Source organism: Apteryx mantelli, chromosome 18 (assembly GCF_036417845.1).
Source record: "Apteryx mantelli isolate bAptMan1 chromosome 18, bAptMan1.hap1, whole genome shotgun sequence".
Taxonomy (NCBI): Eukaryota; Metazoa; Chordata; class Aves; order Apterygiformes; family Apterygidae; genus Apteryx; species Apteryx mantelli.
Window position 1 is genome coordinate 2,127,797 of NC_089995.1, and position 15,732 is coordinate 2,143,528.

A 15,732-nucleotide genomic window follows, 5' to 3' on the forward strand; every position below is an offset into this window, starting at 1 on the left:
GACATTTAAAGGACAAAATTTGCATACAATTTTTGCTCACTAAACTTGGTACTAAAACCAACCAATTTCTATGGAAAGTAAGTAATTTTTGCTTTATTAGGACACAGCTTCAAACTTTCAGGCACTCTGCCTTTTCAGAGGAGCTAGCTGGGCAAGCTGAATGTATCACGTTTTCTCTGACTACAGAGGTAAGCTACTGATAGCCCTACCATCTGCTATTTCTTGAACATTTATAGCCAAAATTTAAAATCCTTACCTGGTATACAATTCACTTACAATACTGATCACACAGACTCAAGGTCAACAACAAATTTCCTCCTTTAACTTTCACTACAAAGTCCATTCTTTCCAATTCAGTAACCTATCTCACTTGCTCATTGCTCTATATAATGCAAAGGATACGAGCTTCAGGTTAAGACTGCGTTTAACAGCAACATGTTGCAATGTAGAAGATTGTGAATCCCCAAGAGATGAGTATAACCAGAGTACTGATTTTTTTTTTATTATTATTATTTAATTTTATTCCTGCTGCAACTAAAAGGTTTCTCAGAGGCACAGAAACTCGATTTAAAGTCTGCCAGTCCTGAGGAATCCTCTGCAACACACTGCTAAGCCATTCCAGAATGCAAATAGTACACTTAATTCTTTGCACTCCCCTCCCTCCCAAAAGTTTTTCTTGCTTCAGTTTCAAGCCAATAGATCTTGTTACACAGTGTATTTTCTGCTCTCCACAGAAGTATTAGCAGATGACTAAAATTATTTCTTCACCTCTTATTAAATTAAAGAGATACAGTCTCTCACTACAATATACATTCTCCAGTGCTTCCATCCATATTATTTTCAAAATTCTTCTCTTTGTTACCACTATCTTTCTTGAACTGCAAACTTAAAAAATAAAATAAAATAAATGCATTCTGGAAGAAACTGCACCATTCTGGATAGCGATGACAAAAGCTCCTAGCTGACATTTTCAGCTATTCAAAGAAATGTGAAGTTGGCCTGTGGGGCCTAACACCACCTATTCAGCAGAGTCTGTCTCAGCATCCTAAAAACATTTTGGAGTCAGTGCTTGCTTTGGAATACATTTATTTCCAGAACAGTTCACATTTTAAATACAACCTTATAGTTAGCCCAACTGATACTCCTTACACCTTATACTCTGGATCACTTCACGCTGCTAGCTAGGCTAGTTTCCGCATGAATTACCTATCTCTTTGGGTTCATCTCATCTGAAATTTTCAATTCAATTGTTTTTCTTCAGCTCACCAAATGTTCCTGTTCACCATTTTAGCAACCAATGTTGCTTTCTTAGTTTTCCAAAACCTCAGTCTTTCAAGACTTAAGCTGTGAAATAAAAAACATCTGGCCTAACTGATCTCCTCAAACTACTTTAGATAAGAACAACATCCAAGTATCTGCATTGCATCCAAAATCCACTGAACTACAAAAAGTACCTGCTTGGTATAAAACAACAACAAAGAAAAGCCCGCACATTTTCAATAATCATAGCTGTTCAAAGTTCCAACCTTTGGGCCTGAAACATTATGTGACACTGCAAGAAGTACTCAAGATGCTAATTTGACTAATTCTTCTTTACTCACCATTTTCTCCCTGTGCTGGCACTAAATTTGTAACAGAACAAATAGAAAAACCTGTAATGCACTGAAAGCCTGGTAAGCGTGTGGTGCACTACTATGCAAACCTCAACGCACCTTTCAGAAGGGGCTAGTAGCTGAGTGGATTTGGAGCCTTTACCTGCACATTGAGAGTTATAACTGACCTTTTCCTATTAGCACTGGCAGCAGTATGTTTTTCTCAAAACTACATATAAAGAGCTATAAAACACTGTTTCTAGATCATGGTCTCTAGCCATAAGAGAGCTTAATTTAACAAGGTAGGATGGGGCATTACTACATCTTTAGGCTCAAGATGACTTTTACAATGCCTTGAAGGAATCAAAGCCTACCTAGTTAAGCTGCAGGATACACAGCTGTTCTCTCAAACAGGACATAAGGGTTCTCTGCTTCTCCTTAACTGAAACCCAAAGCCAAAAGTGACAAAATTAGAAAACCACATGCTAAGTATAAGGCAAATGGAATCACTAAGGCATGTCCATGCAAATTTTTGTTAACATCTTAAAGTTCTGGGAAACAGAACTACCAACACCATAGCGGATCTGTGGAAAACAAAGGCAGCTCACCTTTAAAGTCAAATCAGTTTGTAAGAGTAAAGCCACACGAACAGTTGTAGAGTGCTTCTAAGCCTGTTTGCAGATACATGAAACAGAGCATTAACTGGCTGTAAGAACTTACCAGCGGGCTGCAATACCCTTATTTGAAACTTGATTTAGCTAAATCCTAACCACCAATTCTTGTCCCTAAACATTAGGGGAGCCAAAACACAGCAGAATATGATTTTTATCTTCAAGTAAATATATTTAACAATTAATTTTGCTGAATGTTTTAAAAAGGAATTTAAGTTTCATCAAGCAATGTTATATTGCCCTTTCAGAACACAGACATACACACATTTTAAAACATAGCAAGCATATAAACACTCCAAATTACATTTGCCATTACAAATGACTGTGACTACTATTATAAGTCCTGCATCCAACAACCAGTGATTAGGGCAAACATTCTGAAAGACTGCTTTTGTCCTTTGTTTTTGTGATTTTTAAAGTGTTATACATAATGTTCTTCCTATACATCATGCTTGTTAAATCTAGTACTGCCAGGGTTCACTCACCCATGTCACAACAGTAACACCACACTCTGAAGAAAATGAAGGTTATTCGTTTCTATTACACTTTGTAATATTCTCCCACAGAAAGAGAATGAAGTCCCATTAATTGAGAAATTAGAATTAAAATCTACAGACAAAAAAAAAGAGTATGGGGTTACAATGCTGTACCATTCTAAATATGAAAGTTATCTTTCACCTCAGCCTTCATACTTTATTTTGTGTGACCCTTCTACCTAAGAAATAACCACTTTCTTCCACCTGCATCAGTTACTCCGACAATAAACTTCTTTTCAATCTCCTGAATACTGAAGGGCTGCCTGACAACACGACTGCTTGACCTTCAAATATTAGTATATAGAGAGGTGTCTATCTGTTCACTTGAGAATCACTTATGAGTAAGTTAACTCAACTTTAAAACTCCAGCATCACTAAAAAAAAAAAAAAAAAAAAAAAAAAAAAGCAAACTCACAAAAAGCAGGAAGCCACTGGAGTTTGTTGCTGTTTTAAGATCCCATCGGTCACTGCCACCCTGCTGCTCAGACACTAGACTACTAGATGAATTCCAAAGCATTAGTGTTTGCTAAGCAGGCAGGTCATCTACACTAGAGCACAAGAACATGATCTCACAGGCAAGGCAGAAATAAGTACAGGAAAATACAAATCTACTTTTAACTACAGGAAATCCATCTCTGATAGGATGTAGGGATTTTAAAATTCCTGGGTCAATAAAACCACTCATTAATAATATTTTAAAATGTTGAATAACTATAGTAGATTTTATACTCTGATTTCAGGCGACAGGTATTCATTCAAGAAAAACCCTCTACAATTCTTATTCCACATCCTTCAGAAATTTTTCTGATTAAAAGCACTTATTTGCCATATCTGGATATGGCATATACAGGCATATACATGCCTGGCATTATGATAAACAAGATGACTAATTAAATGAAACAAAATCCACACCCAAAAGCGATTTCCAGACAACAACATAGTCCAGACCTCCAGGCTAGTAGGAGCACATATTCTTGAACCAATTTTAATCCAAATCACACAAGTACTGATGGAAGTGCTTACACAAGACCTCAAAAAAAAATCCCAGAGGCTTTGGGTACTTAAGTCAACCAAACCTTATGTCGCCACAGCTTCACTTCTTGTACCCAATTAAATTAGTCCAGGAGATCTCCATATCTTGCAAATCACACCAATGTGAATTACACTACATTTTTTTAAAGGTGGTATACATTCAGGAAGAATTCTCACCAGTTTAAGCTCAAATTACAAATGCTCAGTAGCATATTCATTAGGAAAATCAGAGAGAAGTGGTAACAACGGCAAGAAATATCCAAAGGGATCACAGTTTCTTGAATTCTGGATGGTTCAATTGCACACCAGCATTATACTACTGTCCTACCTGATTTATTTGCAGCCAAAGTTATGCTCCCCAGATGCTAAAACTGCAAAATTGAGACATACCATCTTTAAGTTTCAAACATTCAACTGAATTCCCCTCCTCACTCTCTCCACTACAAAACACAGCATCTCAGTCCAACATATAACACAAGTTCAAGAGGACAAATACATCAAAGGAATCATAAAATGCATCTGTAATCTCAAACTGAACATAAGCATGCAAGTCAAGGAAGAGAATCTGCTGTTACTTTAGTTTAACTTCAATTCTTAAATCTGCCAATCAACTCCATAACATTTCCTGTAAAGGGAAGGGTTTCCCCAATCAGTAATAAATATACAGAGGGAAGGCATTTTTACAAGGTAAACCAAACAAAGCCTGTTTTGTCTGTGTGTTTTTTCATAGTTTAGAAGTGGCTGGTTTGTTTGTCTCCCCCCCTCCCCAACACGTACCGCTGTGGAGTATATGCTAACTCTCACTAAATTATAACCCTGAACTCAGATTCCAGAACATGTATAAAGGGAAGAAGCATCTTTGAAGATGACTGGACAACCATGCCTACAACCTCTGTTAACATATACCAATACAAATTTAAAATATTCAAGTAATTACAAAATGTAAAACTAAGACATTGCAGAATTGTTTAAGAAGTCTGGCATCCTACAAAAACACTTAAGTTACAAAACAGATGCCCTTCCAAGCAGGTCATTTTTTTAGATTAACATTTGACCATTATTCCCAAGATGGGGATATTTGTTATGATACCAAGTAAAATACTCTTTATTTTGAGAATATTCAGTGACGACCTCTATATTACTGTACAAAGGCATTGGTAGCAGATGCCTTGTTAATACTGTATTAACAGTTTGGAAGAACATCTGTAACTATTAGCACAGTTCTTCCATACTGTTAATACAGTATGTTTTTCCAAAAAGACAAGATTTACCTCTCTCCAACTTCTCAGATGTTAGCAAATCAAGTTGCTGTTTGTCAATTTTTGATTCAACAAGTCCTTCCAGGGGATTATACAGAATAAAACTAAGAACAAGCCTACTGTCTGTAGCCTTTGATTTGCTACACTTCAAATTGAAAATTTGCAAGAATTTACAAAATAAAAGGCTAGATGGTTATCAACTAAAAACATACTTTATGAAATGTAATAATCTGGTCATGTTTGATCACTGAAGTTAAAAAGCATTTCAGCATATTGTTTTCCTACACAAAGCACATCCAGAAGATGACTGTATCTACTGTAGTGGAAAGTTTTGTCATACTATCTCTCTCTCTCTTTTTTTTAAAATAATTTTTCAGAGGCTGAAAAGAAAGTCTTTTCAGTGAAATACTAGAAATTCTTTTTTCAAAATAGTGACCACCTGTTATAAGCCTTAAAAGAATTGTCTTCAAGGTGTGAATCCCGCATGCAACCTACTTCACCCCAAAATAATTCTGTACCTGTTTGGAGTTATGCCTGTACCTGCAGGAACTCCCCCATCCTAAAAGTGAAGTGATGTTATATCACAATTACTCAATAAAAGTATTCAATCTGAACTGCAAAACGTACATTAAGCTGGTTCTACCTGCTGCAAGAGAGGGAGGAACATCTATAGCCACTGGCAGGAGCAACACTTTTTTCCTTCACTTCAAAGATTTGCAGAGAGGCTGTCAATAGCTCATTTACTCAGAGCTACTATGGAGAGTAGAATGGTATTTCCCTGGTATCAGACAGGCTCTGCCAGATTACTTGAATATTCTGTTCAGCTACACCAGACAACCAGTGCTTTTGTTTTCATTAACCCAAAAAAGCTACACCACACAGCACTTTACAGGCAGACAAGGACAAAGCAATCTGACTAGCAAAAAGAGCTTACAGCCAATCCATACTTTGAGCTCTCTGCCAGAATGTAGGAAGGAAAACGCATGGACCCAACATATCAGTTTAAAAGATTTTGGATATACCACAGCTGGAATACAGATAACTGTATCACCAAAAGTTTTTTGTTAGGAAGAACAACAAGATTAAAGAAAAAAAAGCTTTAAGTACTAAAAGACTATTTATATATCATCCTAAGCAAATGAAAGGAAGAGGTAAATTCCTTCCTGCACTACAGATGCACATGCAAATGTTATCAGTGGCAAAAAGACTGGACAAATAGAGTTACACTGCAGAGCGGGTGCAAGAGGACACATGCAAGTTGGAGGGGAGATCTGGAAGAACGAACAAACACAGTGAAAGCTAGCGTGTACAGATTTCTCCAGCAATGCTGAACAACTATAAATCCTTTTAACTGCTCTGTCCCACATAATCTGAAGCTTTCTTGATCAAGCATAAATTAGGTAATTTTTAGTACAAGCTTCCCCAGTTAATTGCAGATATAAATATTAAAGTTATTAAGGAATAATCCCAGGGCAGCATTATATTTAGATTTAGTCTACTCTTTGTATAGAAACTTTAATTTGAAAAAGCAAGATAAGTACACTCCCCAGGCTAAGAGAAAACACGCATTAAGACAGACACTGGAATGTTTCAACTACTCCATAAATTTGCACTAAACACACTAAATATAAATGCTACCATGTATCCACAGGACAGACAAAATTACAAAAGAAGCTGATCTTTGAAGATGTTAGTCTGAGCTAATCCAGAATTGCAAACATTAAATTACATCCTGAAAACAAGTATTTCTGTTAATTTCACCTGCTACATACTAAAAATATTACACCCCCTCATTTAAAAATTATGATTGACACCTTTTGGAGGATTGCTGTCAAGTCCAAAGCTCACACATAACAGCAAAACTGAGTGCATCAGGGCTCAAAATAAGCATTTTTTTCCCCCTTGGTTAACATTAAAAGAATGCTTGATTTTTGTTAATTATACTGTTAAAAGCCTGAAGTGCCTGGTATCAGCTGTCTTAATAATAAAAAAAAGCATCTATATTAAATGTGAAATCAAAATTTGAACCTGTAGCAGCAGAAGGTTCTTCAGTTCTGCCAGTAACAGAGGAAGGCTCAGCGTCTTCAACTTTTTCTTCTTTTAAGCTAGCATCTGCACTGAGCACTGTAGTACATAACGCATCCCCAGAAGACGCTTTTTCACTGAAATTTTGGTCAGTTTCAACGGGAATTTCTAAATGAACTAGAAGGGAGGAAAAAATTTTGAATGAGTAAAATGTACACAAAAGCATATACCAAAACACCTGTGTGTGTTCATCACATTACAGTGGAGACAAATATCCATTTACAGTCAGATTGTTTGCTGTCATATTAGCATAAAGTTAATTTTTTAAACACCACAGCTACTTGTAGCAACCCTCTGAATTTTCAGCTGCTTAAACTTACACAGGCTGCAAGTTCACTATAGCCCGATATAGAATAGGTCTACTCAAACCATTATCAGAGATTTCCCTGTGAGGAAAAGGCAGTAAAGCAGGAGGTAGAAGTTGTTATTTCTACACAGTCTAGTATAGAAAAAGAGAGTCCTCTTGTTTGTTTTAGTGTTCAACAAGTGGATTAAATTGTAAATTTAAAACTACTTCTCAAATCAAAAGATTAAACATCAATTACTTCATTTCCACAAGCATAACCTGCATCTCTTTAAAAACAGTTCCTTTAAGTCTTCAGGAAACCAGCAGAGCTCTCCCTCACAAGGCAGCTGCGGATCCAGCTAGTTATCCCTCTACTGGCAAAAGCTCCCTACTATGTGGGGGAAATGCTAGGGTTACCGACGGAGAGGAAATCAAAAGCAAAGGAAGGGCAATCAGAGCAGCAGAGACTGAGATAAGCTTTCCCTGGGTTTACCCTGCACTGCTGCTGAAATCAGGTTTAATTGCAGATATATAATCTGTAGGTTAGGCAAGTGAAAATATGGTGCTTGTAACAACTAAAAGCCTTCCATACCACCGTATGTTCAGGCTATACCAGGAAGCTACATACCCTTCTCAAGTTCCTTTGGGTTAGATATCGTATCTTTCAAAAGCTGAATTTCTGTTGAAGTTGTTGTGACATGATCTGTATTTACAATCTCATGGCTAACGCCAGATGAGAGTCTTGAAGATCGCCTCCTAATCTGGTCTCTCTCATGGTTATCTGAAGAGTTTTTCAATTTTTCCTGAGCTAGAAAACAAAAATCTGATGGTACTATGTAGCTCACATGCGCATTTGAAAGACTTCCCTCCAAGTGATAGTTTGAAGTTGTGTTTTAAGGACTGAGTTTAATAGCAAGAGTTAAACAGCTCTGGTAATTAGGCCTCTGTAAAGGCTACAATCACATCAAAAAATTTATATAAGCACAAAAACAGGGGCTAAAGCTTCTCGTACAGGTTTCTTAATGCTTCAGATATTCTGTTAGTAACAGATTTTAACTTAGAATACAGAGAGCTTATTGATACAGCATTGCTTTGAACAGCAACTGTCCCACAGACATTTGTAATATGAGATGTTAAATCAGACAGTTCAGATACACAAACAGCTTTGACCATATGCTGGATAATACATGAACTGCAGTTTTTAGGTTTTATGGTCCTCTGGAAGGGGTGGGGGGAGAAACTGCTTTAGATCTTCCTCATCTCTTTGTTCATGATATTACCATAGACAATAATTTTCTTTCTTGATCAACACACTGAAGTTCTTCAACATCACTATACAGTATATCAAGACAAAGTAGAAGCTATTAGACTGCAATGACATGAATGTGTATCAAATGTTAAAGCGTGGGGGGGTTGTTTTTGTTTTTTTTTTTAAGCAAGCAATGTGGTAGATTCTCCATAAAATAAGCAAAAAACAGATAGTTTCTTAGGAAAAGGCTTTTTTGACTGTCTAAATATTGGAGAGAATATAACCACTCCTGCCCCTAAACCCTGTGAATTTCTGCATGAAAACTGTCAGCCTGTGGCTCCTCTATCCAATCCAGCTTTCAAAATTTGGAAAAGAATTTCAGCATAATGATGCTATATACGAATGGCCAATTTAAGAAAAGCAGGTGCTGCCTTCGACATTTTTTGTATCACATTTCATGATTAATATTACAGACTTTTTTTTTTATTCCACTTAAGCTTTAGAAACGTTTTTGTACAAGTACTGTGATAGTTAAATACCAAAAATACTCACACAAGCTTTTTTCAATCCTGGGACGCTTTGATGGAACTTCACCTCCTTTAGGTATTTTTCGACGTCTTAACTCTAAAGTTATGGGCTGCAGCGTTTGAGAACTTTGCTCTACATATTTACATAGAAAACAAAAAGTTGACTGGATGTGAAGCTGGGAAACTCACTAAAACAAGTTCATAAGTCTCATTACTTATTCCTTTATAAAAAGCATAAACTATCGGATCTCCATGGTGTTTCACCTGGCGTTCCTATATCTACATATTAGGATTGAATCCTACCGGCAGCATATTTCACAGTTACACATGAAGATTATTTGCCTGAACTTAATCTCTGACCAAACCATTAAAAACCTCTAAATCTGAATAACAAGTATGTTCTCAGCTGTCCTAACCAAGCCTGAACAAAGATGAGTTAAAAAAAGAGTCTAAACTTCTAGAATATTTAAGGCTGCAAACAGAACAGCAAAACACTTTTCATTCTCTTAGGAAAGTTTATAAAGGCTTCCACAATATGGCCTAAACAATTTATGCTCAGCTACATACCTGTTGGAGGTGTTATTGGTGGCCTTCCACGTTTTCGTTTAGTTTCTTTTACATTTTCCTGTGGACTCTTTACATTGTCATTCTCAGGCTTCTTCTCAATTTGTGTATCTACTGAATATTCCATATCATTCTCTGATATATTCTCTTTATCTTCTTTTCCATTCTTAGATATATTCTTCTCTGAGACCTTGCCTTTTTCTGAGATGACTATCAACTTTCCCTCTTTATCAGGTTGCTTAACCCTTTTCTCAGTCTTTAATGTCTTTTCATCCTTGTCTTTCTTTGCATTATCTGTTGCTTTCCTCTGCTCTTTAAATTTCTCCCGCTTTTCAGGAGATGACGGAATTTCATTACCTCTTTCTTTAGGCTTAGCATTACCCACGATATTCTAGAATGAAGAGAGTGTGACATGAAAACTAACTTCTTGCAATCTGAAAGTCCTCCCCCCTACCCCAGCTTTGTATTTAGCAGACTTTTGCATTTTTGTCCAGTTTTCAAAGAAAAAAGGCATGTATCATTCTATTGCAACCCACACATTAGAACTTCGAGCCACTTCAACTGTTCGAAGACCTATGGAGCAAACACATATTGGCTTAACAAGATAACATAAATACTAGGTAGCCATTTGACACAGGTAACTGATTTTGAGAATTAAAGAAGAAATGGTTTCTCTTATTTACTAAAATTCCAAATGAAGTTACACATTCTAACTTTATGTTCCAATATAATGAAAATTTCAATCCTTTGTAAACCTTTGTCTAAGAACTAATTTAGTTACCACTATCATTAATAAAATTCCAGATACACAGTGAGACACTAAGAGAAAGTCAAATACAAATACTTAAATTGTAAACCTGAGTCAAAATTATAACAATGTTGCCTTCGCAGCCTAAAGAAAGTAGAGGCAACAGGTCACAGAAGAAAAAGGCTAGCAAAGAATATCAAATGAAGATACACAGAACAGGCTTCACTCATGAACTCATTTTATTCATTAGTCTCAACATTTACCCTTCAGTTTAGGAATAGACTCAAAAACCTCTTAACAGTACACAAGGTAGACAGATGGTCATTACCTTTTTTTTTTTTTTTTTAACATCTTCTATTCATCAAGAAAAAAAAAGAGAAAAAGCAAAACAAAACACAGGTTAAGAACTTAAAAGCACTAGCCTCAGATTTTACTGTCAAACCCTTTCATTAACAGGCCCACGTAACAAAAATGCACAAGCAAGCTCACAAGGAGATCCAGAATGGATTCACAAATGCTAGCTTCTGGTGCTTAATTAAGGCTTGCTAAAAGGTCAAAAGACTCTGGAGCATCCATGATAAGGAAGCGCAGGTTACTAATGCAAAGCAGCTCTAATGAAGCTGGTCTGCTCACCTACATGCTTACTCTTGGAGGAGTACCTGAAAACTGAAGAACACCCTCAATTTTTTCCTCAAAGCCTGTCCAATTTGAGAAACATACACTGGTTTTATTTTTTATTTTTACAGGCAAACCTGAAGGAACTACCTTATCCTGAACACATAACTGACATGTAGTTTAAGAAGTATTTCCAAGCCTTCTAACCTACCTGAAATAGCTCTACACTTGTGCAAAATCTTTACTATTTAAAAGGAATTTCCCACAAACAGATCCAAAAGTAAGACAAGACACTAAGTTTTTAAAACTGTAAAGATGTATGGAAAATTGTTCACCCTATGACACAGTCGTTTTTAAAAACACAATCTAGCCACTTAGTTGAGTCTTCCCATCAGTATTATCAGATGAAAGTTTGCAAAATCCCTCCCCACCTCCTCCTGCTAGTAGATCAAAGAAAGCTCTAGGTTCCATCTGAAAATTTTACCTACTTTCTGAAAAACACACTGAATTATACTCAACTTTAAAACAGATATTAGAAAACAATTTTAGGTTACTTCATAAATTCCTCTACAAGTTTGTTAGCATACAATTAAAAACTATGTATTGTAAGCTTACTGTCCTGCTCTCTTGTATGTACTGACGAATATTAACAGAGGATCACAGCCTTTTTCAAGTTTTACCTATGGTTAAAGTTATCAGAAGTCTTTTGCTATATTTGAAAAAGTTAGGGTTAAACTTTTTTCTTTCATTCTTATAGTTCAGATTAAGACACAAACAAGGTCAAGAATCAGCCAAATCCTTTCATGAAGATGGGACAACTCATGGAATAAGAAACTTGCTCTGCCTTAGTTCTCACATGCAGGTTAAGTCCAGTAACCAAATCCCATAGCTGCACACTAGCTTGAGCAGCACTATTTAAATCCTACTTGTGACACCAGAAAAAGAATGGAAGTCAAGAGCACAGAAAAGGGCAAACAGCACAATCACCAGGATACAGAAACAGGCTTCTTCCTTTCACAAAAGTCTCTCACTCAAAATTACATGATAAAGATTAGTTTGTTATTGCTGTTACTGAACTGTACAGCAGCTGAAGAGTCACGTAAAGTTAACTGCAATCACCAACTCAATCAGCAACTGTATGATGTTGTCATATATGACACGTTTGCATTAAAAAAAAGAAAACTTTAAATTTCAATTTTCTGGAATTTGCGTTCTGCTTGAGAGAACAAAATCCTTAGTTGACCCTGTCCAGTAAGCTACTGATACAACATTCAACTGTAATTTCATTTTACCATATTTTTTATATAACACGAAACCAGGAAGAACATCCCTGTATCAAACAGTTCACTGAGAGGGAATGTCATGGATGCATCCCATTAGCTGATCAGATCCATTCCAACACCACACAGTGGGGGAGGCCAGGTTTCCTTAGCTTTTTTCCCCCCCTTCTAGTGATCCTACTGCCTGTCCCAGAACTTCACTGCTCCAACAAACAGAATCCTCCTTCTGATTTTGAGTCTAGATTATTCTTCTGTGTTTGGCCTTGTGTTAACATTGGCTTTAGTTTAAACTAACCTCCCTCTTCCTGTTGCCTAATAACTTGAAATATTAACGAGCAACCAAGCTCCTTTCCAGCCATAGCACTACTAGGCATAACAAGCTTAAAAAGGAGACAGGAAAAGACTTTGGACAAAAATCACAGGACTAGAAAGAAACTTGGAACAGCTGATGTAAGTTGCATAAAATTCTGAGAATACACTTAGGTCTCCTCAGCTCCTGTACAACCTCGCCTTTTCCCACCACTATCTTCCTATATGTATGTGGATTCATAAACTGCTGCACTGTAAGACTGCAGTTTCTAGGCCACAGTCCCAAGAAATAAGCTTGATGCAATAAAATGGTAAATATGCACATCTACTCCACCTTCCATGACATGATTTTAACCATACTTGTTAGAGAGGTGACATGAAATGACTTTTTTCTTTTCCTTAAAACAAAAAACTACCATAAAAATCAAACTTGGGAATTTGCACATTAATCAAAAACCTCAAAAAACCCTCAGAGATTACATTTCATTGGCTGCCCTGCTCACAGAACAATCTGATGTGAATAAAATATGAGGCATCAGAATACACATGAAATGTCTTAATCAAATCATCCTCAAAAAACTGAATGGTAAACACACCAAGCCTGAATTATCTGTTGATGTCATGAACTCTTAAAAGCTGTCCTTGCATAAAAACATTCACATTGTGCAGGCGATAAGCATTTTACCATCACTGTCTGATATAGATTGCTATTCCCTCTATGAAACAGCAGAGAAACTCTGCCACTGAAGAAGGCCAGCTTATTCTATTCCCTTCAAAAATCAGGCTTTTTAAACAAATAAAATATGAGCTACATGTGTCTTCATGATTTCAGTCTTTCCTACTGATGAACAGGAACAAGATGCTTTCCTTTCAGTGGCAGCAAGCTGCTAAATTAGTGCTGTATCTGAATCTATACCTTAAGTCACTTCCGTTCACAACTGAGTCCTGAATTCTCAAGTGGCTGAAATACTTTTTTTAAATTTTCCTAGTGAGTTTTGTTTACTAACAACAGTAATTTCTCCCTTTATGCTCTTTACGCCAAAGGACAGAACAAAACATTGTAGTATAACTCCTTTCTCAAGTTAAGAGAAATCTCCCAGCCAGCGGTGGTACTAGAAAGAAAACATGAATTCCTTCCAAAACCTATCCAAAGCCATATGGAAAGCTCATAAACTCTCTAAAGGAGACAAAATATTTTGCCTTTCTTCTGCAGAATATTGTTTGAGTTAATGTATTTAATATGGTAGAAATATTTCTCATGGCAATGACGATTCTTCAGGTAGTTCCCTTGTGAATCTTAGTCAACTCAATCAGGCACAATTATTAGTGTTTGGAAGCTATTAACAGCACTTTGTAGCAAATCTGAAACAATTTTCCCTCACAATCTGGCAGACACACAATCTACAGACCTCCAAGGAATGGCATGCCTCTTCAAGAGGGTGACAGATTTAACCTGTACTTATTAATAATTCATTATTGGAATCTATATTTAAGGCTTTTGTTTGGAAGGAGGCGCAATTTTGTGTTCAAACTTACACTTGCAGAAAACTAAAAGCAAAAATCATGTCTGAAAAACACAGACTACAGATAAACCACAGGAATGTGTGTGGCAAGATTTGAAAGTTAAAACCAATCCTGTAATGAAAATTCTCCAAAAGTAAATACTGAATACTTAGAAAGTTTTCTCCAGGTCATACAGGACCAAAACCTGTCAGTCTTTCCTACAATGTGTCCATGCACAAAAACTGTCAAAGTAGCACTTCTTCCTTATCACTTGGTTGAAATCATTGTACAGAGTAGGCGAAGGGAGGTAAAGCAGCCAAATCATGGAAACAGAACATGGCTGGAGAAAAGCAGTGTTATCATCTCCAAGCTGTGAACTGAAAGATTACTGGACAACTTCCTTAAAGGGCTCAGGATAATCAACTAGTTCCTTTAGGAAAGGCTAATCTCCCCTTCACTTCATAGTTCCCATACACTTAATTTTATGTATTTTTAATCTAATCTCTAACTCAGCTAAAACAACTGAAATGTGTTTCAATATCCTACCACTACCTCTAGTATGTAAATTCTGAAGTAAAATCAGTGGAAGATTAAAGAAGTGCATTCATGAGAACATGAAACTGAAAACTTTGTAAGTCATGCCATGATTTGCATCATCTTTTCATTTTAATGGCTTTCATCTCAGATATACTGCATGTCAGCAGTTGAAAAATTAAACGCTCATTTCATACTTTTGTAATTAAGCAAACCTAGTCACTTGAACTGCCCATTTAATGCTAGCAGTACAAACACATTACTTACCTGGTCTTTGGAAAAAGCTTTGACATGAATGTTTTTGACAGTCTGAACTACACCATCATAAAATTTCACAGTATATGTACCTAAAATTTGAAAACAAAGCATAACAGTTTAAAGATCAGAAGCTATCTAAAAGAGCAGCTGGTTACAGTTCCAATACTGAAGCTGCATACTAAGCTCTAAATAAAAGCTGCCTTATCCGTCTTGTTACAAGACTTGAACAGTAGAGGTCTCTCTTCACGGGCCAGATAAGGGAGCAACAGTGAAGTTACTAAAAATAATGATGGTAAGCGCAAAATAAAGGTACATGTCTGAGGGTAGAATTGCTCCTTAGACACACTTCCCCACCCAAATCCCAAAATATTTAAGGTAGAATATTCTGAGGGATAATTACAAAGAATTTTTTTTCTTGCTCATACAACTTTTAAAGCTACTGTAGACGAAGCATTGTCCTTCATGGTTAATTACCGATATTCAAAAAGAGGAAGCTTTTAACATTTTCTGTTTGTAAAAAATTTTATTTAAGCTTTCTGCAGCTCCGACACTAGTTTTAGTACAGCTGCATGCATCTTGACAATGAATTTAACAGCAAAGAAACAGCTTTACCCAAATATATACTTAAAGCAATTACTGACACCACTTTAAGTTTTAAATACAGATATTAACTTAGTAACACGT

At 36.3% G+C, this 15,732-nt stretch overlaps 1 protein-coding gene across 9 annotated transcripts in view; it reads right to left on the reverse strand.

Moving 5' to 3' along the window:
• The window catches only part of PHF20 (PHD finger protein 20), a 78,015-nt gene that overhangs the window by 36,241 nt on the left and 26,042 nt on the right, over positions 1-15,732 (reverse strand). For 8 of the 9 annotated variants that reach the window (XR_010886011.1, XM_067307730.1, XM_067307736.1 and 5 more), the window contains 5 exons: positions 15,058-15,137; positions 9,805-10,192; positions 9,263-9,370; positions 8,090-8,269; positions 7,119-7,292 (listed from right to left, as the gene is read on the reverse strand). Coding sequence is in view for 8 of the 9 variants with exons in the window: in XM_067307730.1 (XP_067163831.1) it covers positions 7,119-7,292; positions 8,090-8,269; positions 9,263-9,370; positions 9,805-10,192; positions 15,058-15,137 (930 nt within the window). In the remaining variant the exon portion in view is untranslated. The remainder of the gene's footprint in view (positions 1-7,118; positions 7,293-8,089; positions 8,270-9,262; positions 9,371-9,804; positions 10,193-15,057; positions 15,138-15,732) is intronic. The other variant, XM_067307735.1, reaches the window with a different exon arrangement.